General features: G+C 42.0%; 1 protein-coding gene across 4 annotated transcripts in view; it reads left to right on the top strand.

The window, feature by feature from the left end:
* LOC126195417 (uncharacterized) overlaps positions 1–23,694 on the top strand; it is an 85,187-nt gene extending 61,493 nt beyond the window's left edge. For 2 of the 4 annotated variants that reach the window (XM_049934023.1, XM_049934030.1), the window contains exons 6-7: positions 4,357–4,506; positions 23,153–23,694. In XM_049934023.1, the coding sequence (XP_049789980.1) occupies positions 4,357–4,506; positions 23,153–23,281 (279 nt within the window). In that variant the 3' untranslated portion in view covers positions 23,282–23,694. Of the gene's footprint in view, positions 1–4,356; positions 4,511–23,152 lie in introns of all 4 variants that reach the window. The other 2 variants (XM_049934038.1, XM_049934047.1) reach the window with 2 other exon arrangements.
* Positions 23,695–24,302: the final 608 nt, after the last annotated feature.

The following is a 24,302-nucleotide window of genomic DNA, read 5'->3' as shown; positions in this document are numbered from 1 at the left end:
TTAGTACTTCCGTATCCCACTTCTTTGCGTATTGATTCTTCCTGACTAATGTCTTGAACTTCAGTCTACTCTTCATCACTACTATATTGTGATCTGAGTCTATATCTGCTCCTGGGTACGCCTTACAATCCAGTATCTGATTTCGGAATCTCTGTCTGACCATGATGTAATCTAATTGAAATCTTCCCGTATCTCCCGGCCTTTTCCAAGTATACCTCCTCCTCTTGTGATTCTTGAACAGGATATTCGCTATTACTAGCTGAAACTTGTTACAGAACTCAATTAGTCTTTCTCCTCTTTCATTCCTTGTCCCAAGCCCATATTCTCCTGTAACCTTTTCTTCTACTCCTTCCCTGACAACTGCATTCCAGTCGCCCATGACTATTAGATTTTCGTCCCCCTTTCATACTGCATTACCCTTTCAATACCCTCATACACTTTCTCTATCTGTTCATCTTCAGCTTGCGACGTCGGCATGTATACCTGAACTATCGTTGTCGGTGTTGGTCTGCTGTCGATTCTGATTAGAACAACCCGGTCACTGAACTGTTCTCAGTAACACACCCTCTGCCCTACCTTCCTATTCATAACGAATCCTACACCTGTTATACCATTTGCTGCTGCTCTTGATATTACCCGATACTCATCTGACCAGAAATCCTTGTCTTCCTTCCTCTTCACTTCACTGACCCCTACTATATCTAGATTGAGCCTTTGCATTTCCCTTTTCAGATTTTCTAGTTTCCCTACCACGTTCAAGCTTCTGACATTCCACGCCCCGACTCGTAGAACGTTATCCTTTCGTTGATTATTCAATCTTTTTCTCATGGTAACCTCCCCCTTGGCAGATTCGAAAGGGGGACTATTCCGGAATCTTTTGCCAATGGAGAGATCATCATGACACTTCTTCAATTACAGGCCACATGTCCTGTGGACACACGTTACGTGTCTTTAATGCAGTGGTTTCCATTGCCTTCTGCATCCTCATGTCGTTGATCATTGCTGATTCTTCCGCCTTTAGGGGCAATTTCCCACCCCTAGGACAAGTGAGTGCCCTGAACCTCTATCCGCTCCTCCGCCCTCTTTGACAAGGCCGTTGGTAGAATGAGGCTGACGTCTTATGCCGGAAGTCTTCGGCCGCCAATGCTGATTATTTATCAAAATTTAGGCAGTGGCGGGGATCGAACCCGGCACTGAAGACGTTTTGATTGTGACTCAAAGACGCTACCCCTAGACCACGTGTCTATGGCATTTTCGAAGATGTCACAAGCCTGCAACTAACATTTACGAGGGGCGTTTGAAAAGTCCGTGCAAAAATAAAACCTAGTTACGTATTTGGGGTAACCTTTCTTATTTTTCGACATACTCTTCTTTCCGACTTATACACTTCATTCAACGCTGTTCTAATTTGTTGACCCCTTCCGAATAATAGGAATTGTCCAAGTCTGCAAAATAGCTATTAGTTGGTGCAGTCACTCCTCATTTGAACAAAATCTTTGTCCCGCCAGCTATTTCGTCAAATTGAGAAACAAATAGTAGTCCGAGGGAGGCAAATCTGGAGAATAGGGGGGATATGAAACGAGCTGGAATCCTATTTCCATTAATTTTGCGACCACAACTGCTGAGATGTGTGCTGGTGCACTGTCGTGATGGAAAAGGACTTTTTGCGGTCCAATCGCCTGCGGTTTTCTTGCAGCTCGGTTTTGAAATGGTCCAATAACGATGAATAGTATTCACCTGCAATTGTTTTACCCTTTCCCAGATAGTCGGTGATTATTATCCCTTGCGAATCTCAAAAGACAGTCGCCATAACCTTTCCGACCGAAGGTCTGGTCTTCGCCTTTTTTGGTGCAGATTCTTCCTTGGTTACCGATTGTTTAGATTGTTCTTTGGTCTCAAGAGTATAGTAATGTATCCATGTTTCATCCACAGTGACGAAACGACGCTTAAAGTCCTGCGGATTCTTCCTGAACAGCTGCAAACCATCCTTGCAACACTTCACACGATTCCGTTTCTGGTCAAGAGTGAGCAATCGTGGAGCCCATCTTGCGGATAGCTTTCTAATGTCCAAATGTTTCTGCAAAATATTATGCACCCGTTCAGTCGAGACGCCCATAGCACTAGCAATCTCACGCATCTTAACTCTTCTGTCATCCATCACCATATCATGGATTTTATCAATGATTTCTGGAGTGTAACCTTCACAAGGCGTCCAGAACGTTCAGCCCATATGGTCACTCCGAAACTTTTGAAACTACTTATAAACTGTTCTAATCGAAGGTGCAGAGTCACGGTAATGTATATCAAGCTTCTCTTCAGTCTCCTGAGCTGTTTTGCCTTTCCTAAAGTAATGTTTAATCACCACACGAAATTCTTTTTCGTCCATTTTTTGACAATCACTCGACTTCCTTGATTCACACGAATGCCAAACACAAAGAAATAGACTAATATGGCTGAAACTTGGTGTGCGTTCTTTTCAAAGATGCTACCAACTAGACATGACTTCGATACGCGCGGTTGGTGCCACCTCTCGGACTTCGCACGGACTTTTCAAACGCCCCTCGTATAGTGCATACAGATAACTAGTCGTCGAGCGAATAAAAGGTGAAAATTTGCATCTTGGACTGGTTTTTCGTACTACTTTTTAAAATAAATTTAGTTTTGCGAGCGAAACACAATTGAACGCTTCGGTTTTAACCCCTTCCCACTTCACACTCCCCCCCTACCCTTCCCTCCCAGAAAATTCAATTTAATCCCTCAGGGGGCAATTCCTTCCAGGTTGGGAACCACTGCTGTAGTACAGTGCGAGTTACTTCCTGATATGTAACACGTATCCCATCATCCAGACCCTCTTTCTTTCCAGTATTTTCCATTTGGTCTTTGCCGGTTCTGCAGACCTCCCTTCCTCATTCAAGATGTTATCAGTCCAACTAATTTTGAACGTTGTTCTGTGGCATCACATCTCAAAATTTTCGGCTCCTTTCTTTTTCGGTTTTTCCACAGTCAGTGATTTAATACCATGCAAAAATCTGCTCCAAACGTACGTCCTCACAAATTTCTTCTTCAAATTAATGCCTCTGTTTAATACTAGTAGATTTCTTTTGACTAGGAATGCCCTATGTGATTGTACTAGTCTGTTTTCATGTCGTCCTTGCTCAGTCCGTCATGTGTCACTTTCCTTCCAGGATAGCAGAATTCGTGGTCACTAAGTTCGGTATTAAGATTATAGTTAACGTCAATTCTCCTATTCCTCATTACTTTTGTCTTTTTGTCGGTTTACTCTCAGTCCATATTCTGTGCTCTTCATACTGTTCATTTCATTAAGCAGTTCTTGTAATTCTCCTCCGCTTTCCCTGGGGGTGGTAAGGTCATGAGATAGTCTTATAACTGATGTTCATTCACTCTGAATTATAGTCCCACTGCAGAATCTTACTTTCCACCACTGCTTCTTCGATGCATAACTTTAACAGTAAGAACGAGAAACTGCATTCCCGTCTTACAAGCTTCTTAATCAGATTGCTTAGTTTTTGATCTTCCTTTCATATTCTACTCCAGACTCCTCTTGGTTCTTGTACATACTGCATACTACCCACCTTTCCCTATACCTTGTTCCCGTTTTTCTCAAAATTTCGAAGATCTTAAAGCATTTTACATTGTCGAACCCATTGTCTGTGCCGCCAAATCCTATGAAAATCTTGATTTTTGATTGTTATAAGGAGCAATATTTCTTTGGCAGTATCGATCGGCATTTAAGGCATTTGTTATCATAATTGCTGCGCGGAGTGACCGCGCAGGGTGAGGCGCTATGTCATGGATTGTGTTCGAGTCCTCCCTCGGGGATGTGCGTGTGTGTGTCTTGTTGTTAGTTTAAGTTAGTTTAAATAGTGTCTAACTGTAGGGGCCGATGACCTCGGCAGTTTTGTCCCTCTGGAATTCACACATGTTTGAACATTTTATTATCATAATTATCATATGTATTTGCATTGACTGACAAGCGAAGTGGATGTTACGAATTCATTTAATCCTTTGGTATTCGATGGGACGTTGTCAGAGATTTAATTTGAAAAATTTAATCCGAACCACCAGAAAAAAGCACTTTTGGGCTGTGTTTGTCTGGTATATCTCTAGAACGGCCTTAATCAGGTTCCTACAAAGACACCCAGCTTTTTAATAGATAATATGAGCCTAACGTTGTTACAAGACCGTTTACGCGGCGATTTTACAAATTTATAGGTAAATCTATAGTTAGTAGAAATGATTTGTAAGGCATGACTATTTAAAAATTAATGCTTTCAGCATCTTTAAAAATTTATGGAAACCTCGAAGCGAACGCTATAAGCTCAATTGCTGTTTCAGGAATCCAAGGGTCCTTTGCTGGCGTGGACGATTTTCACAGCCGTAGTAACAGTACTGGGAATGGCCCTTTGTCCCTTGACTGTGGAAATATACTTCTGGGACAACAATGTCAACCTAGCCATCATCATACTGTGCAGCGGTTTCACAAATGTAGGTGGGTGCCAATGTTATATACATTCTAATCCTTTTCAATTCTCTATTCAATCACACAATTCTTAATTTGGTTTTACAAAATCACGGAAATCGAGGAGTGTGCCGATTTTTCTGACTCATCTTATCATCCCTGTACTGTAAACTCGTCTCAGTACATCGAAGGTAATATGAATTTAAAATTCCTGATCACATATCGACTACCATGATTTCGTAATAATGCATTTTTATTGTTAATGCAGGTTGCCTCTACGTATTTCTCAAAGAGATAGTTGTTTTAGTTTTAGAATTTTCGTAATGATTCACTTTAAGAAAGCATGTGTTGAACTGTTTGGGGGCATAGCCGCGTTGACGAGTTTGTTCTGCACGCAGTTTTAAAACTGCAGAGCTAGTCTTCTTCAAATGGTCCGAGCGGTAATCTTGATCTCAAACTGTGACGTACTGTTGATGTTGCTCTTTTACCGAGCAGTAATCTTGATCTCAAACTGTGACGTCCTATTGATGTTGCTCTTTTACCTGTAACTGAGCCCGATTCCTGCTACCCGCTAATCCGAAACCCCCAACCACACCCACTTCCAAATCCCGCCAGCCTCTCTTGCTGTTCGATTGTTACCCCTTGCCATGACTTTCCCGGGTGTCACCCGATCCTGTTGGGTAAGTTTCCCTCGAATCTCGATCATCTGATTGCCGGATCACACAAACTTTGTTTTAACTGAATCCTTCACTGCCGCTGTGTCCATATTTTGGGAAAGGACTCTGCCTCGAGGAAGCACATTTTCTTCTTATTCACCCATGTTTCAGAGAAATTTCACCATCATCAGTGTGTTTATTGTGTTTTCTTTATGTAACTGTCTGTCGTCTGCAGTATAGCTGATAGTTTGGTTCACGTCGTCATGACTATGGAGCTACACTCACGAACGCACACTATGTCACTATTTACGAAAAGTTTCATTTACTAAATACACTTTCCTGAAAGCGATAAGGACACATTTGATCTTTGATCTCAGGTGAATAACTGTTTGCATTGTTTCCCCTCACCTTTATTTTGAGAGTCCTTCATTAACTTCATTAAGCTGATTAATAACCTTTGAGTCAGCATCAATTGCGCAAACTTCGCGCGGCGCCGTAAAATTTGAAGCGCAGTGTGCTGGCCTGAAGACTGGGAAGTGACCCAGACCTGCATCGAATACGTGCAGCACATAAATCACGGAAGGTTCGGTGCATCAGCTAGCCGGAGTCTGGTTTCTTGCCAGTTTTTCACTCTCGTTTACGCCAGTGCTGGGGTGGTACCCCCTCTCCACCTCAAAAATAGAATACACAAACAGTTAAAATACACAGAACAAAGTTTTTCCGATTCACTACATATTGGTGCATAAAACTCACTTCCCCCTTGGGTTAAATGACGACTGTATCGAGAGTAAGGGTACCTGGCTACAAATTAAAATAAACCAAATTTGCCAAATTATGAAAACAAGAGACTCCAGGCGACGGGATAAACATTAGGAAAGAGAGGATGCACAGAGACAGAAATACAGCATTAATGTTTTATTGAAATGTTTTAATTGCAGTTGTTAATAATGAGGTTGACTAGTTTCAAATGATAAGCAACCAACACCAGAACTACTGAAAAGAAGAGACAGAATGGAAATAGGTACACTAAAATATGAAAAATAAAAAACTGCATCAAAATACAGTAGGCTTGCCACAAGTGACATGTCACAATAATGGTCTCAGAAATTACAAACTAATTTTCTTGCTTTAGCGCCACGATTAAAATGGCGGAATAAACTATATCAGTAGAAATTCGCAATAGAATAGGAAGAGAAATCGAAAAGAACCAAATAAAGTCCCTGAAAGCAGAAGTAATCGCTTCGTTCAAATGGCTCTGAGCACTATGCGACTTAACTTCTGAGGTCATCAGTCGCCTAGACATCACACACATCCATGCCCGAGGCAGGATTCGAACCTGCGACCGTAGCGGTCGCTCGGTTCAAGACTGTAGCGCCTAGAACCGCACGGCCACTCCGGCGGGCACAGAAGTAATGAGCTGATGAAAAAAGACCTTGATTCTAATGACAGGGTAGTTAATCTTTCTACAATTGTAGTTAACAGTGATGCTTACTATACAAGGGGCTTCAGTACAGAATTACTCCTCACTTCAACGCAAAGAAATTTAAGGAACTGCTAGATGAAATGAAAGAGAATGTTGAAATAGCTAAAATGAATGGATTAATTGTGACAGACAAATATTACATCAAAATACAGTCAACAAAAAAGTAATAATCTGCAGATAAAAATGGCTCTGAGCATTATGGGACTTAATATGTGAGGTTATCAGTCCCCTGGGACGTAGAACTACTTAAACTTAACTAACCTAAGGACATCACACACATCCGTGCCCGAGGCAGGATTCGAAACTGCGACCGTAGCGGTCGCTCGGCTCCAGACTGAAACGCCTAGAACCGCTCGGCCACTCCCGCCGGCATCTGCAGATCCTTGATGAACCAGAGTACTGGAGTCTGGCGATCTCTCTGGTGGATGGTGGAGGAGCTATTTTTCAGGTATCACTGCATTTTATATTTTACAGAAGCGACGCGCAGTACTTAAAAAAAAAAGCTTCGCAATACAACCACACCAAAGGGCAACATACGTGTATACACTTTATAACAAAAACCTTAGAGCCAATTCAAAGGAACAATACAGCACCCTGCACTGCCAGGACGTTGTGACCACACAAGACATCACACGGCCGTCTCAACTTTCCACAGTCCAAGTTTTAGTTTTTTATAAACACAATGTACGAGCCAAGTGACAACGTGACAGACCACCAGTACCTCCCCCTTTTGGGTTACATCAGTAGCAACAACTAAATACGGCCGGCCGCGGTGGTCTCGCGGTTCTAGGCGCGCAGTCCGGAACCGTGCGACTGCTACGGTCGCAGGTTCGAATCCTGCCTCGGGCATGGATGTGTGTGATGTCCTTAGGTTAGTTAGGTTTAAGTAGTTCTAAGTTCTAGGGGACTAATGACGACAGCAGTTGAGTTCCATAGTGCTCAGAGCCAACTAAATACGGATGATCCAGAATCGCCAACCCTTGCGATTAATGAAATTTTTGTCGCCAACGTTGCCACCGGAAGCAATCCTTACAACATTTCACAACGGCTTCCTCACACACGACAACACAAGGAGAATCAAACAAACCATCTCTAGAATGGTGGCGGGTACCCTGTAACCGTCGTTTCCATCACTTTACTACGGTGGACATGCTTTCGTAGTTCTCCTTACCAATAAGAAGATAATAAAGCACAGCTATTGTCAGAGCCAGTTCTTGCAATAACTCACAACGGCCGCACCACAAAACAGGGCAAAGAAATCAACACATCGCACACAGTTCAAGAATAACGCTAACAATTCGCAGTCGGTACCGCACTTTAATACCATAGAAAACACCGTCAAGAAGCTAAGGGACCAACATTCTCGTATTCAGCCTCCATTGCAATACCACACAGCTTCTTATGGTCGGCGTGGTCTATCGGCATTGTCTTATTAAAGTAGAAGTAAACGTTACAACGACCCTATTCACCACTTAACCAAACCCGACTGGCAACGTTGAAGAAAGACAACGGGAACGATCAGCCGAGCCTAACCACAGATCTTTGCTACTCTCTCCAGTATCTTGACTGAATCCAACTAATAATCAAAACGATGAACAGCAACTTAGAACTAAACCACTACGGACGCATTTCAACACTTTCGCAGAGCCTAACGCCAACGGATACACTCGCTGTCGGCAGCATAACTCTGCCTCGTCTCTGAGACTGTAAACACCTGCAGTCAAGAAAGGAGCGCCAGGCCTACCCTGCACTTCTACTTGTTGTCACCTTTGACGCCGCTAGCGCCACCGCACCGTCACTCGCGCACCTAGGTGTAACCAACCGTCTGTGGAATACAGAGGAACTTTGGTAGAAACACAATGGCGCCAAATACAAATTGCCATAGGAGGAAGACAAGTGGCACAGCACAAAATCAGTAAATATACTCCTCCTCCTCTTTTTTCTCCTCCTGCTTCCTGTTCAAGGAGTGAGTGTATGCCAGTTTTGAAATCCCCACTCCCTTCTCTCTCCCACTTGCATCTTCCCACCACCCCTTCCCCCCTGCCTTTCCCCTCCACTCAGTGGCAGCCCCCCCACTCCCCCTTCATTGGTGTGTTGGTGTCCTCCTTCGCCAATGATTGTCGCCACAGTGGTTCGGTAAGCCAGTGTGTTTTAAACAGTGTTATCACGTTTTGTCATCATGTTTTTCCCTACATATTTTTTACATTGTCTTCTGTTGTATCTAATGTTGTACCATTTGGCCGAAGAGCGGCGTATGTAGGCCACTGCCGGCCCGCCTCATATGAGGAACAAAATTACAATAAAGGAAAAACAAAACTTCATTTGCTAGGCTGCATAGCGGTATATTAAGCTGCTGCCAGCCCGAGGGGGGGAGGGGGGGGATGGTAATTCAATAAAGAAAAAGAAAAACTTCATTGGGCTTGGCTGTTGATATACTTTCCGGGATGTGAGGTCGTGGTCCAAGAACTTTTCTGCTCCTTACGTTTCGTCCAGAACTGCGCTGGACTTCCTCAGAGGCGCTGCTCCGCTGAGTCTTGCCGACTGCCTCTGAGGAAGTCCAGCGCAGTTCTGGACGAAACGTAAGGAGCAGAAAAGTTCTTGGACCACGACCTCACATCCCGGAAAGTATATCAACAGCCATGTCACCCGGCCGTGAAAGCCTTCATTCATTGGGCTTCATATACAGTGTGATTATACGAGGGTTGACTGAGAAGTAATGCCTCAACCTTTGTAACTCTTCAACAGTTGGCAGCATTGGTATGCAGCAGGTACTGGCTTGTTCCGTAGTCTCTTCCCTACAGCTCCAGTTGGCGAAAAGCCTTAGCACTGAACAGTTGTGTTGTTAAGTATGGAACCTGGAACAGACGGTCGGTCAATGCGATTTAAGCAACTTGGAGTCATTGAATTCTTGACATCAGAAGGTGTCACCCTAAAGGAGATTCATCAGAGAATGAAAGCAGTTTATGGTGATTTTGTTGATGCGAGTACTGTGCATCGTTGGGCGAGTAACTTTAAAGATGTTGAAGTGGGAATATCTGACCTCACAAAGAGTTGAACGTCCTGTGACAGCAACCACCGAGTTTCACAAGCAAAATGTTGACAGATTGATTGAGGGGGATCGTCGTATCAGAGAGAAATCGGCATTTCACAAAAACGTGTGGGTCACATTATTGCTTTGCTTGGCTATCAGAAAATCTGTGCACGATGGGTAGCCCGGATGTTGACTCCTGAAATGAAAGTGCACAGTCTTGAAATTTTCCAGGAACTCCTCTCGCGTTACGAGAATGAAGGTGACGCCTTTTTCCATTAAACTGTGACAGGAGACGAAACGTGGGTACACTATTACGACCCAGAGACGTTGAGAGAACTGTGAGACTGTGGTTGCTTAAACAGAGTGTTGATTTCTTCCGTGATGGCTTCCGAAAACTTGTTCATCGTTGGCACAAATGTATCCAGTTGGCTGGTGATTATGTGGAAAAGTGAATATTGGTAATTAAAGATCTCATTGTAAGAATTATTTCTGCGTTTGATTTATTAAAATATTCGCATCCAAACTCAATTAACGAAGGTGGAGGCATTACTTTTCATTCAACCTTCGTAATTAAAGTCAAACTATCAAACAGTTGTAGAAATAACACCACTGGTCAGAATGACGTCAAATTGCAACGGAATATTATCTGAGGAGGCGGAAAACGTATGGCAGAAAAAAAATAAATAGTTACAAAATGTAACAATAGATGGCGCTGTAAGCACCACAATTTAATAGTGGTCGACTAAAAATGACAAATGAATCATACAACAACGCGTAAGGTGTACGTTTGAAGTTAAGAAAATTGTACTACTCAGTAAGCATGGGTGTATAGGTGAGATATTATCAGTTATGTAAGCCCATCCACCACGGAAAGCTCATATCACATCGGATGGGAAAAACCGGTTTTTAATTGTCCTGAGGCCAAAAACCACATGAAAAGTATCACTCACATCGGTTTTTAATCGCCCTGATGCCAAAACCCGCATAAAAAGTATCAATCACATCGGTTTTTAGTTGCCCTGAGGCCAAAAGCCGCATAAAAAGCATCAATCAAAATCAAATCGGATTATTAATTTCCGTGTGACTGGCGAAAACGTGTTCAACATGCTGTCCACCGTTTACTGCAACAATCTGAAATCGAGAAAGAGCATGTTCCAAAACTGATCGAAGTGTTTCCAGGGTCAAGTTCCGAATGTGTTGCTCAAGGTGTGCCTTCAATGCAGCTAAGTTTGCAATCGGAACACTGAACACAGCATCTTTCATATAGCCCCACAGCCAGAAGTCACACGGATTAATCAAGAGATCGGGACAGCCAGGCTGCAGAGAAATGGTGGCTGATAATTCTAGCATTTCCGAAATGGCGCTTCAGCAGCTGCTTAACTGGATTTGCAATGTGCGGAGGTGCGCCATCTTGCATAAAAATGATCCCATCCACACATCTACGATGTTGGTGAGCTGGAATGACATGTTTGCACAAAAGACACTCATAGCGCTTACCAGTGTTGGTACAGGTAACGGTACTGGAGGCACCTGTCACTTCGAAAAAAATATGGCCCTATGTTAAATGATGCCGTAAACCCGCACCACACAGTGATCTTTTCAGGATGAAGTGGTACAGGTTGATTTGCTTGTGGAATTTCCGTTGCCCATATTCGACAATTCCGTGTACTAACATATCCTGTCAGATGCAAGTGGGCTTTGTCTGTCCATAAACTCTTCCACAGCCAATTATTGTCCACTTCCATGCGAAATTGTAAAGCAAAGGTCTCTTTTGCTGGCAGGTCAACAGAAATAAACTTGTGCACATGGCTTATTTTGAATGGACAGCAAAGAAAGATGTTTCGTAGGATTTTACGCACCATGCTCATGGGTATGTCCAATCTTTGGGTAATTCTCCATGCACTACACGTTTGCACACCACCACTCGTCTCCTGCATTAGTGTAGCCATTGCTTCCACTGACATCGAATCAATTCGTCTCCTCCCTCCACCAGGCTGCACACCAAAAGAACCCATCTTTTCGAATTTCCGAATCACTTTCTCCAGATCCACGGCAGTCATCAGACCAACGCCTTTTTTCAAACCCTTCAGTGTCCGGAACTTCTGCAGAGTGAAGTGTGCACAGTCATTATTTTCATAATTCAGCTTTACAAGCAGAGCACGTCCTGCATTGAGACAGTCATGACGAATATACTTATATGGATATGATGACCTGCAGCAGTCTAGGACGAAATTAGAATTATATATTAATACCTTCAGCTGCTGACAGAGGTTGATATATATCAATGGGGACAGGTGAAAATGTGTGCCCTGACCGGAACTCGAACCCGGTATTACCTGCTTACATGGCAGACACTCTGTCCATCTGAACCACAGAGGACACAGAGGATAGTGCGACTGCAGGGACTATCTTGTGCATGCCTCCTGTGAGACCCACATTTTCACCTTATATATCTCTTCAGCTGAGAGACATAAGCAGACATGAAGACATTTAAAACAACATACAGAAGAAAACATGACATAATATAGAAACAAAAAAGTAGGAAATGTAAGAAAAGAAAGCATGCAAAGTGGTGACTGTAAAACGGAGGTAAAAATCTAAAAAAGTATTTTACACAAAAAATACACCCTGGGTTAAAATGTACCAGGCAAAGTCGGGCCGGAGCATAAAAAGTTGCAGGGCGATTGAAATAGTCACATGACGGATGGCGTAGCATGGAACAATCATGCACAATAAACAGGTCGAGCACACAATTAAAACCACATCACTAGATGACACTGTATAACGGCACCAAAACACAAGCAACACTAACACAGCACACTAATGATGAATAAAATCCTGGGAGGATCTTCCAGGGGAGGGGACTAGGGAGAAGGGAAAAGGAGGCGAGGAAGAGGGGAGAGAAAGAGGATGAGGTGGGGCGCGCGCCGAAGAAGGGCCGGGGAGGGAAGGGATGGGATGGGAAAGGAAAACAGCTGAGGAAGGGGTACAGGGCTCAGGGAGGGAAGGAGGAAAATCCGCTCTGGGGAAAGGAGGGGGGAGGAAAAAGGAGTCCTGGGGAGGGGGGGAACAAGGCCATGTTATAGTTGGAAGGAGGTGTAGATGTCACAGTGAAGTTCAACATCTGGGAGGGGGGAGGTGCTGGAAATAGCCCTGATGAAGGAGATGGGGGGTGTGGAGGTAGAGAGAGGGAGGGATACAGCGATAGAGGCAGCAAAAGCCGTGTACCAGGCGTGTTTTACCAATTTCAATGGTTCATGCGCATGACAGGTGTTTTCATTTACTATTCTGACACATATAGCGCCATCTATTGATCAATTTTCACACTTTTTTCCTTCTACCATACGTTTTTTCCCCTTCTCCGATAATATTACGTTGCAATTTGTTGTCATTCTGACAAGCGGTCTTATTTCTAAGCGTCTTGAAAGTTTAATTTTAATTATAATCACCCTGTATATCCTGTCTTCCAATTTCCTTAATATATAATGCTTGCCGTAGCAGATGCTCAGGTGGTATCCGTTCAATGTGGGCATAGCGTCTTTGGGTAGTGCCCAGTATCCTCTACCAGTGTCGTTTTCATGTCTCATTGCTGTCTTATGTCTTTACTTAGCGCTCTGTTTTATAATGTCCGCGAAGTGACCCCAGCTCATCCAATTCTTTGTTCTCTCCTTTTCTTAGAATCCATTTCTCACAAACAAACACAAGAGCAGACTTAGCCACCCTTTGTGCCATGTTAGTGTTATGTCTTTCTCTATAATTCTGCCAAGGTAGCTCCTTAAACAACGATTTCTAGCGTTATATTTCATACCATATCTAGGTTATTTTCGTATCGATTCCGATATATTTAAACGAATTTACCTTTTCAGTTATCTTATTGTTTAGGACTAATATTGTGCTTCTTACATTTTTCCTTTCCATTTCCATTACTTTTGTTTTATTTGCAGATACAGCCAGTTGATAAATATCTAATACATTATTCACTTGAAGCACATTTCATTGTAAAGCGCTTTCACTGTCTGCTGGAAGAACTGGTCATCCGTAGTGTTAAGGACTTAGTACTGTAAACATAATTGATGAATGCTGTTTAAGACACTGTCTCTCTGTAGAGAATAGTAATCCCTAAGGAAAATGCACAACCATGAACATACATGCAGTACCTCAATGGAAGGGGCAAAAGACTGAGAGTTCATAGACTGTCGTAAAAATATGCGATGAAATTCGGAAACAGCAGCAATATCATAAATCGGAACAATATTCCTTCTAACATTTACGCCATAACTTGACGGGCGGTCTCCTATAAGAATGTCAGCCCACATAGGATCAGAAATAAACTCAACATGACATGGAATATTCCGCAGCAGCTGTGTCTGTAAAGTCTGCTAATTTCACTCCAAATCATCTTCACTTCGAAATGGCAAAAGCTGATGTCCCGTCCGAAGGAACAAATGTTCAAACGACAAAGGCTAGACCCTCGAAACGACCGAAACACAATGGGACCTACACATATTAAACAGTGCGTGAGCAAGAGAACTTCTCGGAGACATGTCTCTGAGAAGCAGAACTAGCAAATGTAGCTCATTAGATCGTAAGACGTTTTCTTATTGACTTATGACCATCGCCATGTCATCATCCATTGATATAGATAATAAAATTCTTCCACATATTATTCTAAACTATTCATTAATTGCTTCAGTGAAACTATGGAAACCTGGATGGCCAGACGCAGATTTGACTCACTATCCATCCGAATGATATCCAGTGTCTTTACCGCTAGGCCACCCTGGTCAGTACGGGCATGTTTAGTGATCAGCTGAGCGGGTGATTTACATTGATGTGCGATGGATTTCCACACCGCCAAGCCAAAAATGGGGCAAATAATTTGTTCGTTTTGCTGATTTGCAGATTTATTGATCACGAGCCACGTCTGCCAACTACCACTCTCATTATAATGATTTCTGTGTCCTGGATATTTCTTTTTGCAATTTATTAATTTATAGCTTCGTCTTTCTTCACGTCACCTATTCTACTTCTACTTTGCACAAAAAAATTAAAGGACCACTGTTTCGAAACCACATAATTGTCTTCCATTACAGCGCGTAAGCTTGTAATTTGGCATAATGTTGCCTACAAGATTCCTTTGAAATAGTGAAAAGCTATAGCGCTCTGCGACGTCACCCACGAGCTTGGCAACGTTTCGAACGGAAGATGTCGACAAAGGCGAAAAATAGGCCACTGCTGAAAAGTTCATGTGCGCTGTACGGTCGTTTAATGATGTCATACTGGCACCAGATTTCAACATAATTCTACCCAAAACAACGACGATAGGGTCATCACAGCCGCTCTTCCCCACGTTCCACCCCCTCTTTTGACGTCTCTGCGATGGAGTTTAGAACAACGACACCAAACGTTGAAATCATGATCCCGGCGGAGGTTCGAGTCCTCTCTCTGGCATGGGTGTGCGTGTTTGTCCTTAGGATAATTTAGGTTAAGTAGTGTGTAAGCTTAGGGACTGATGACCTTAGCAGTTAAGTCCCATAAGATTTCACACACATTTGAACATTTTTTTTGAAATCACGCGGTTTTCTTATGAGTGGCCGAGGAAAACATTTGAGACAATCGCCGCTCCGAGTCGACACGAAAAGGCCTCAGGGGATGGCATAAAGTGCCACAATGAAACTGCCCCTTCCTTGGGGCGTAGATTCCCACACATTTCGCAGTCGAAAACGACAGTTCGCAATGCGATGAGTAATGGGAAGATGTTATTGGCGTCCTTCGCCACTGCTGACACCCTCAGGCATTTCATCCCTTCTCTTAGGACATTGTGGGGCTGCATCCCCATTTAATGTGATCACACCCTCTTGGAGTGCACCGCGACGGCAATTTTTACTATCCTGCACAGGTTGGATTACAGGGACCGTTCAAAACATGTGAACGTTATCTAAAGCATCAAAGGGTAGTTATACTTTATCAGCCCTCCCATTTTCCGGCCTCCTATGGCGCTATCACGTGGGAGTGCAACGTTAACATGTGCGTGAATGAAACGACAAAGGCTTCCTCTATGAGCCCCCTGTTGAGCAACACCCTCGGTGGCACCTATTCACCTATTTTGAGCATGTTGGGAATGTACGTTTAGAAATTTCGACATTAAATCAGCCTGACAGGTACTCTAGTGCCTGAGGGTTAGGCAAACCCTTCGACAGCCCCTTGGTGCGGTTCGCCTGCCCTCAGGGCCAAGAGCAGTCGCCAGGCTGATTCGTTGTCGATATTTCTAAATGTACATTTCTGACGTGCTCAACAAAGTTGCGTGGGTGGCAGAGAGGTTGTCGCCGAACCGGGATGGTCTTAGAGGGACCCTTTGGCGTTTTATTTACACACATGTTAATGATGCACTCTCACTTGATCACGCCCTAACAGTGCGGAAAACAGGAGCACCATTTCCTACTTCGGATCACGTTAAAATTTCATCGGACGGTTTTGAACGATCCGTAGTGGTTACAACCTGTACAAGAGAGCAAAAACTGCAGTCGCGCTACACACCAAGTGGGTGCGATCACGTACAATGGGGATGAAGCCCCACAATATCCTTATAGGAACGTCCGAGGGTGTCGGCAGCGTCAAAGGTTGTCAAGAATATCTCTCAGTTGCTCATCGCACTGCGAACTGTCGTTTTCGAAGGGAAAACGTGTGTAAATCAACGCCCCAAGGAAAGGAGTAGTTCTATTGACGCCCTTTATGCCTCTCCCTAAGAGATTTTCCTATGATTCTGAGCGGCGATGTGTCTGAAATGTTTTTCTCGGACATCCATATGAAAACTGCGTTGTTTCAGCGCTAGGTGTCGTTGTTATGACCTTCGTCGCAAAGACTTCAAAGAAAATGTGGGTAAGAGGGGCTGTGACGACCTTATCATTGCGTCACGCGTCTACGGTGGCGTTGGGCAGAATTGTGGTGAAATTTGGTGCCAATGTGACATCATTAACCCATCTTACGGGTCATATGAGCTTTTGAACTGCGGTCTTTTTTTCGTATTTGACGACACCTTGTTGTCTGAAGCGTCGTCGAACCCGGGAGTGACGTCGCAGGGGCCATATTTCGCACCGCTATAGAGGAAGATTGCAGGCACCTTTGAGCCAAATTTCAAACTTCTGTGATGAAATGGGAGCCAATTACTGGGTTTCGAAAAAGTGATCCTGTAATTGTGTTGTGCAGTGTACTTCAGTACTACAGCTGATCTGCTAATGTTCAACAGCGGTATTATTATTCGAAATGAAGAAAGTAAAATTGCCTGTAAATTATTTTCACTTTTCATCTATATTTTGGTCTTAGACTCTCCGTCCATGATCGGACTATTATCTGAAACAAAATAAAAATCCTGTTCTTATGAAGTGAAAGCAATTTATATTCCATCAACAGCACAGTATTTTCTTTGTGATAAGCAGATTCGCCAGTGCATGGATATTTTCGGATCAGTTCAGAGTTACAAGGTAACTCGTCACAGATGTAAAGTGCCAAAGGTAAATGCTCCGTCTCTGCAACGTCTTCGGTGGGCATGGCGTGATACGAAGTGAAAGTTGCGTAGTTCTGTAGCAACTGCATCAATCGGAGAGAACTTTCCTCTTTGCATGATGCTACCGCTTAATCAGCATTCCGTCCTTCTATTCTTCACCATACCGTGGCAGGAATTCGACTGACCGATAAAGAATATGTGTTGCGAAGTAACTCCCGTCGGTGTACCTGGACCTTACTTTTCGACACCTCCGCAATAATCTATTCATGAGTCTGCGGATACTGCAACAATTTACGATTAATCCTGTTCCGTTCGAGATCAGATTTCCAACAAAAAATACCGTTACTTCAGTATGCCCGTACAGTCCTTGCCAAGTTTAACCGCACACTACCATGGCATCATTTATTATAAGATAAACCTTTTGCTGCTTTCCATATTATTCACGTTTAACGTCTCAAGATTTTATCGTAATGACTATTGTGACGGAGATCCTCTACAGACGTATGGTTTATGATCTCGGGCTTTGACTATCAGAGGTGCATGCTGATTATCGTACGTTGTACATAATGTATTGGCTGGAATCGACCATCAAAGTAACTGTAGCAAATAATGTATGTTGTGTCATTGAGTTAGTTATGTGTTTCTCTCATTAAAATCCTAACATAATGTTGGATACCTGATATAGTCTTGTGCTCTAGACATGTTGTTGTTGTTGTTGTGGTCTTCAGTCCTGAGACTGGTTTGATGCAGCTCTCCATGCTACTCTATCCTGTGCAAGCTTCTTCATCTCCCAGTACCTACTGCAACCTACATCCTTCTGAATCTGCTTAGTGTATTGATCTCTTGGTCTCCCTCTACTATTTTTACCCTCCACGCTGCCCTCCAATGCTAAATTTGTGATCCCTTGATGCCTCAAAACATGTCCTACCAACCGATCCCTTCTTCTAGTCAAGTTGTGCCACAAACTTCTCTTCTCCCCAATCCTATTCAATACCTCCTCACTAGTTACGTGATCTACCCACCTTATCTTCAGCATTCTTCTGTAGCACCACATGTCGAAAGCTTCTATTCTCTTCTTGTCCAAACTGGTTATCGTCCATGTTTCACTTCCATACATGGCTACACTCCATACAAATACTTTCAGAAACGACTTCCTGACACTTAAATCTATACTCGATGTTAACAAATTTCTCTTCTTCAGAAACGATTTCCTTGCCATTGCCAGTCTACATTTTATATCCTCTCTACTTCGACCATCATCAGTTATTTTACTCCCTAAATAGCAAACCTCCTTTACTACTTTAAGTGCCTCATTTCCTAATCTAATCCCCTCAGCATCACCCGATTTAATTTGACTACATTCCATTATCCTCGTTTTGCTTTTGTTGATGTTCATCTTATATCCTCCTTTCAAGACACTGTCCATTCCGTTCAACTGCTCTTCCAAGTCCTTTGCTGTCTCTGACAGAATTACAATATCATCGGCGAACCTCAAAGTTTTTACTTCTTCTCCATGAATTTTAATACCTTGTCCGAATTTTTCTTTTGTTTCCTTTACTGCTTGCTCAATATACAGATTGAATAAAATCGGGGAGAGGCTACAACGCTGTCTCACTCCTTTCCCAACCACTGCTTCCCGTTCATGCCCCTCGACTCTTATAACTGCCATCTGGTTTCTGTACAAATTGTAAATAGCCTTTCGCTCCCTGTATTTTACCCCTGCCACCTTCAGAATTTGAAAGAGAGTATTCCAGTTAACGTTGTCAAAAGCTTTCTCTAAGTCTACAAATGCTAGAAACGTAGGTTTGCCTTTTCTTAATCTAGCTTCTAAGATAAGTCGTAAGGTTAGTATTGCCTCACGTGTTCCAACATTTCTACGGAATCCAAACTGATCTTCCCCGAGGTCCGCTTCTACCAGTTTTTCCATTCGTCTGTAAAGAATTCGCGTTAGTATTTTGCAGCTGTGACTTATTAAACTGATAGTTCGGTAATTTTCACATCTGTCAACACCTGCTTTCTTTGGTATTGGAATTATTATATTCTTCTTGAAGTCTGTGGGTATTTCGCCTGTCTCATACATCTTGCTCACCAGATGGTAGAGTTTTGTCATGACTGGCTCTCCCAAGGCCATCAGTAGTTCTAATGGAATGTTGTCTACTCCCGGGGCCTTGCTTCGACTCAGGTCTTTCAGTGCTCTGTCAAACTCTTCACGCAGTATCTTATCTCCCATTTCATCTTCATCTACATCCTCTTCCATTTCCATAATATTGTCCTCAAGTACATCGCCCTTGTATAAACCCTCTATATACTCCTTCCACCTTTCTGCCTTCCCTTCTTTGCTTAGAACTGGGTAGCCATCTGAGCTCTTGATATTCATACAAGTGGTTCTCTTCTCTCCAAAGGTCTCTTTAATTTTCCTGTAGGCAGTATCTATCTTACCCCTAGTGAGACAAGCCTCTACATCCTTACATTTGTCCTCTAGCCATCCCTGCTTAGCCATTTTGCACTTCCTGTCGATCTCATTTTTGAGACGTTTGTATTCCCTTTTGCCTGCTTCATTTACTGCATTTTTATATTTTCTCCTTTCATCAATTAAATTCAATATTTCTTCTGTTACCCAAGGATTTCTATTAGCCCTCGTCTTTTTACCTACTTGATCCTCTGCTGCCTTCACTACTTCATCCCTCAGAGCTACCCATTCTTCTTCTACTGTATTTCTTTCCCCCATTCCTGTCAATTGTTCCCTTATGCTCTCCCTGAAACTCTCTACAACCTCTGGTTCTTTCAGTTTATCCAGGTCCCATCTCCTTAAATTCCCACCTTTTTGCAGTTTCTTCAGTTTCAATCTGCAGTTCATAACCAATAGATTGTGGTCAGAATCCACATCTGCCCCTGGAAATGTCTTACAATTTAAAACCTGGTTCCTAAATCTCTGTCTTACCATTATATAATCTCTCTGATACCTTTTAGTATCTCCAGGATTCTTCCATGTATACAACTTTCTTTTATGATTCTTGAACCAAGTGTTAGCTATGATTAAGTTATGCTCTGAGCAAAATTCTACCAGACGGCTTCCTCTTTCATTTCTTAGCCCCAATCCATATTCAACTACTATGTTTCCTTCTCTCCCTTGTCCTACACTCGAATTCCAGTCACCCATGACTATTAAATTTTCGTCTCCCTTCACTACCTGAATAATTTCTTTTATCTCGTCATACATTTCATCAATTTCTTCATCATCTGCAGAGCTAGTTGGCATATAAACTTGTACTACTGTAGTAGGCATGGGCTTTGTGTCTATCTTGGCCACAATAATGCGTTCACTATGCTGTTTGTAGTAGCTAACCCGCACTCCTATTTTTTTTTTCATTATTAAACCTACTCCTGCATTACCCCTATTTGCTTTTGTATTTATAACCCTGTAATCACCTGACCAAAAGTCTTGTTCCTCCTGCCACCGAACTTCACTAATTCCCACTATATCTAACTTTAACCTATCCATTTCCCTTTTTAAATTTTCTAACCTACCTGCCCGATTAAGGGATCTGACATTCCACGCTCCGATCCGTAGAACGCGAGTTTTCTTTCTCCTGATAACGACGTCGTCTTGAGTAGTCCCCGCCCGGAGTTCCGAATGGGGGACTATTTTACCTCCGGAATATTTTACCCAAGAGGACGCCATCATCATTTAATCATACAGTAAAGCTGCATGTCCTCGGGAAAAATTACGGCTGTAGTTACCCATTGCTTTCAGCCGTTCGCAGTACCAGCACAGCAAGGCCGTTTTGGTTAATGTTACAAGACCAGATCAGTCAATCATCCAGACTGTTGCCCCTGCAGCTACTGAAAAGGCTGCTGCCCCTCTTCAGGAACCACATGTTTGTCTGGCCTCTCAACAGATATCCCTCCGTTGTGGTTGCAGCTACGGTACGGCCATCTGTATCGCTGAGGCACGCAAGCCTCCCCACCAACGGCAAGGTCCATGGTTCATGGGGGAAGGCTCTAGACATACCATCCCAGAAATGAATATTTAGTAGTAACCTTTCGGAGAGAAAAACTTTGTTTGCTCCCTAGACTAGTGTGCAAAATATTATTTTACACTAGTGCTTCCTAACCTGGTAGTATTGACCCCTGAGGGGTAGTTAAATTATCTGAGAGGTAAAAACAAAGTGTTTTAATTGTATTTCAGTCACCAAACTAATTTTTTAAAGATCATTACTATTAACACTATTTTGTCAGAACTGTAGGCAATATTGATTACGTAAATTACCAATAATTAGTTTTGTTTTCAAATGCTAACATTAACACGGGAGTAATTTGGTGGAATTTAAGCTTGTTAGCGATTATATGAACATTAGATTCCTCACATTGTTCACCTGTTACAAGCATACTTTGTACTTCGGACTACGCATGTATTACAGCAATCCTGAGACATATACATCATATATGCTTAAATATCTCATGAAAATTCTCGCAATAGTCCAGAAATCACTTCGCTATTCACTTCACGACAATAACTGAAATAGCTGGCAGTTCAACTTGACAGTAACTACGCATTGGGTACTATACTGCTGTATAGAATACAGAGTATTGTTATGTATTATTATTATTATTATTATTTATTATTATTATTATTATTATTATTATTATTAGTAGTAGTAGTAGTAACAGTCATCGGACACAAAGCATTGGCAGCGTGACGTGTTTCAATTTCTGCCAGTTTAGTAATAAGGAGTCCGGTAATCAAGTGATTTATAGACAGTAAGTGTAGCATCTATTTTAATTTTGTTGATTTTAAATGGGAGTGCACAGTATGGATGGAGAAATTGTCACCAGAGAGAGAAATGATGTAGAAGAAGTATGTTTTGTCCCCCGAATGAAATTTCCACCCTGCAGCGGAGTGTGCGCTGATATGAAACTTCCTGGCAGATTAAAACTGTGTGCCGCACCGAGACTTGACTCGGGTTTGGAAGGTAGGAGACGAGGTACTGGCGGAATTAAAGCTGTGAGCCGGCACGGTAGCACAGCGTGTTCGGTCAGAGGGTTAGCTGCCCTCTGTAATTTAAAAAAAAAAAAAAAAAAAAACTGGGTGAATGGATCAATAACGAACTTCAACGGGCGTCAGGGGACGTCCGTCACGAACAAAATGAGATTAAAAAAAATTGGTGGAGCACTTGCCCGCGAAAGGCAAACGTCCCGAGTTCGAGTCTCGGTCTGCCAGGAAGTTTCAAGTATGTTTTGTCTTTCCTCAATATGGACAGTATTTTCTGAGAAGGAGTTATGGGTATTACCCGCAAAGCATTGAGAATTCCTGGAAATAAGTTGTTAGAAATCACCCGCAATGCATTGAGAATTGCTAGAAATAATCACTACCAATTGTGTCATTGACCCATTAACTCATGGTTTAATAAAACGCCTACAAAAACAAAAAATAATTTATCTTTCGTCATTTTGAAAATAAAAGTATTCATAGAAAATTCGTTTTCTAAAGGGTAATTAATCGCTGAAGTTGATGACTAAGAGAGACGGGTGGGGTACTTGCTGATATCAGACTGCACTCAGGGGTAATGGTCACACAAAGACCGGGAATCACTGTCTTACATCCTCAGCACTAAAGGTTCGTCCACCTCCTTTCTCAATTTGAATGTTAACTGATTCAGATAAATTTCAGATGCACCTAGCAACTTTTATTGTGGAGAGTTATGTTGTGTATAAATCCAAAATCTGAGTTGTTTGAATTTAAATGTTTCTGGGATGAGGTAATATTTCCTATAATATTCCTTCTGTATTTACTTACCATACTTTTTATACTTGGTACTTTTTGAAAGAGACAACAGTATCAGACAACATCTTTATTGGTCATGATACAAAAAGATGTTTTGGTAAATAGTGAAGGGAAGAAATTAATTGCTTTTACAGATGATAGGACTTGAAGACTATCACCAGACTTTCATTTTAACGATAATATTTTATAATGTACTTCGTATTTCTTTTTCAGCTCTCAATATATACTACCTATTGGTGGTGTACAGCTTCTACCGCACGATTGGAAATTCGTCAGTGGATGATGTCGAAATTATATGACCGTGGAATTTCTTATCCATTATTGCAACAAACAATAGGTTGATATCACTGAGTAACACGGTACATTTTTAACAAGCACGATCTACTAGAAACATCGAATATTGTTAACGCTAGTAAATAATTTCATTCAGACATATGGAAACTACTAGTAACAGAAAAAACATATTCGGTCACAGACTGCTTCGACGTCCTTCAACCACGCCCTATCGAAAGCCCCTTGCGCTGTTCCATTTAGCCTCTGTTATCTTGTGATCCCAAAAGTGAAGTATAACTAAGCCTTCTTCTAAACCTCACTTTTAGTTTTCTTGCTTTCCAATCAGTTAACTTTTATATCTAGCTTATTAGGATAAGTGTACATATTTACTTTATTATAAGAATATCACGTAAATAATAAGAGAACGTTAATAGCAAACTCGATTTGTAAGCTACAGCAAATAAAATGAGACGTAAAGGTAATTTCTTATGACATGTTGTGCTTCCATTTTTATGCGTATGTTGTAGTGACCTCGTTACGTCTATACTGTGTATGATTATTGAAGAAATCATATTCTTTAATATTTTTGTTGTTGTGAGGCAAATGAAATATCTGCAGCAATAAAAAGAGCTGTAAATATCTGTTTTGTTGCGACAGTGTTGCTAGATTTATTGCACGTAACCATCTCCTAAATTTCAGTTCCATCTGCAGAGAAAGTAACATCAGTTTCGTGTCATCGATTGTCGTCACCTGGGTAAAAATGTTTTTGTCCTGGTGTTGAACAGAAATTATTGTGTCCATTTGACTGAAGAAATATAGGTGTGATTTAAACAGAAAATTTCAATATATATCAGCTGGGTTTAGGAAACTGGAACATTTTCAAAAGGAATAATAAGTCTTTTAAGCGTTACCTACTCAGTATTCACAATTCATTGATTTTGTAGCAGCAGTTGAAAATTGCTCTTCACATACAAATGAAGTATTCATATCTACATATGTAGAGCAGTTGAGCTGCAAATGAGAAAACAGAAACAAAATGAAGGTGTAATACTAAATTAAAACGATATTTAACTTACCAGATAATTCTCTA

The sequence above is a fragment of the Schistocerca nitens genome, chromosome 1 (assembly GCF_023898315.1).
Source record: "Schistocerca nitens isolate TAMUIC-IGC-003100 chromosome 1, iqSchNite1.1, whole genome shotgun sequence".
Lineage (NCBI taxonomy): Eukaryota > Metazoa > Arthropoda > Insecta > Orthoptera > Acrididae > Schistocerca > Schistocerca nitens.
The sequence above is the reverse complement of the archived record's forward strand: the minus strand, read 5'-3'. Positions and strand labels throughout refer to the sequence as shown.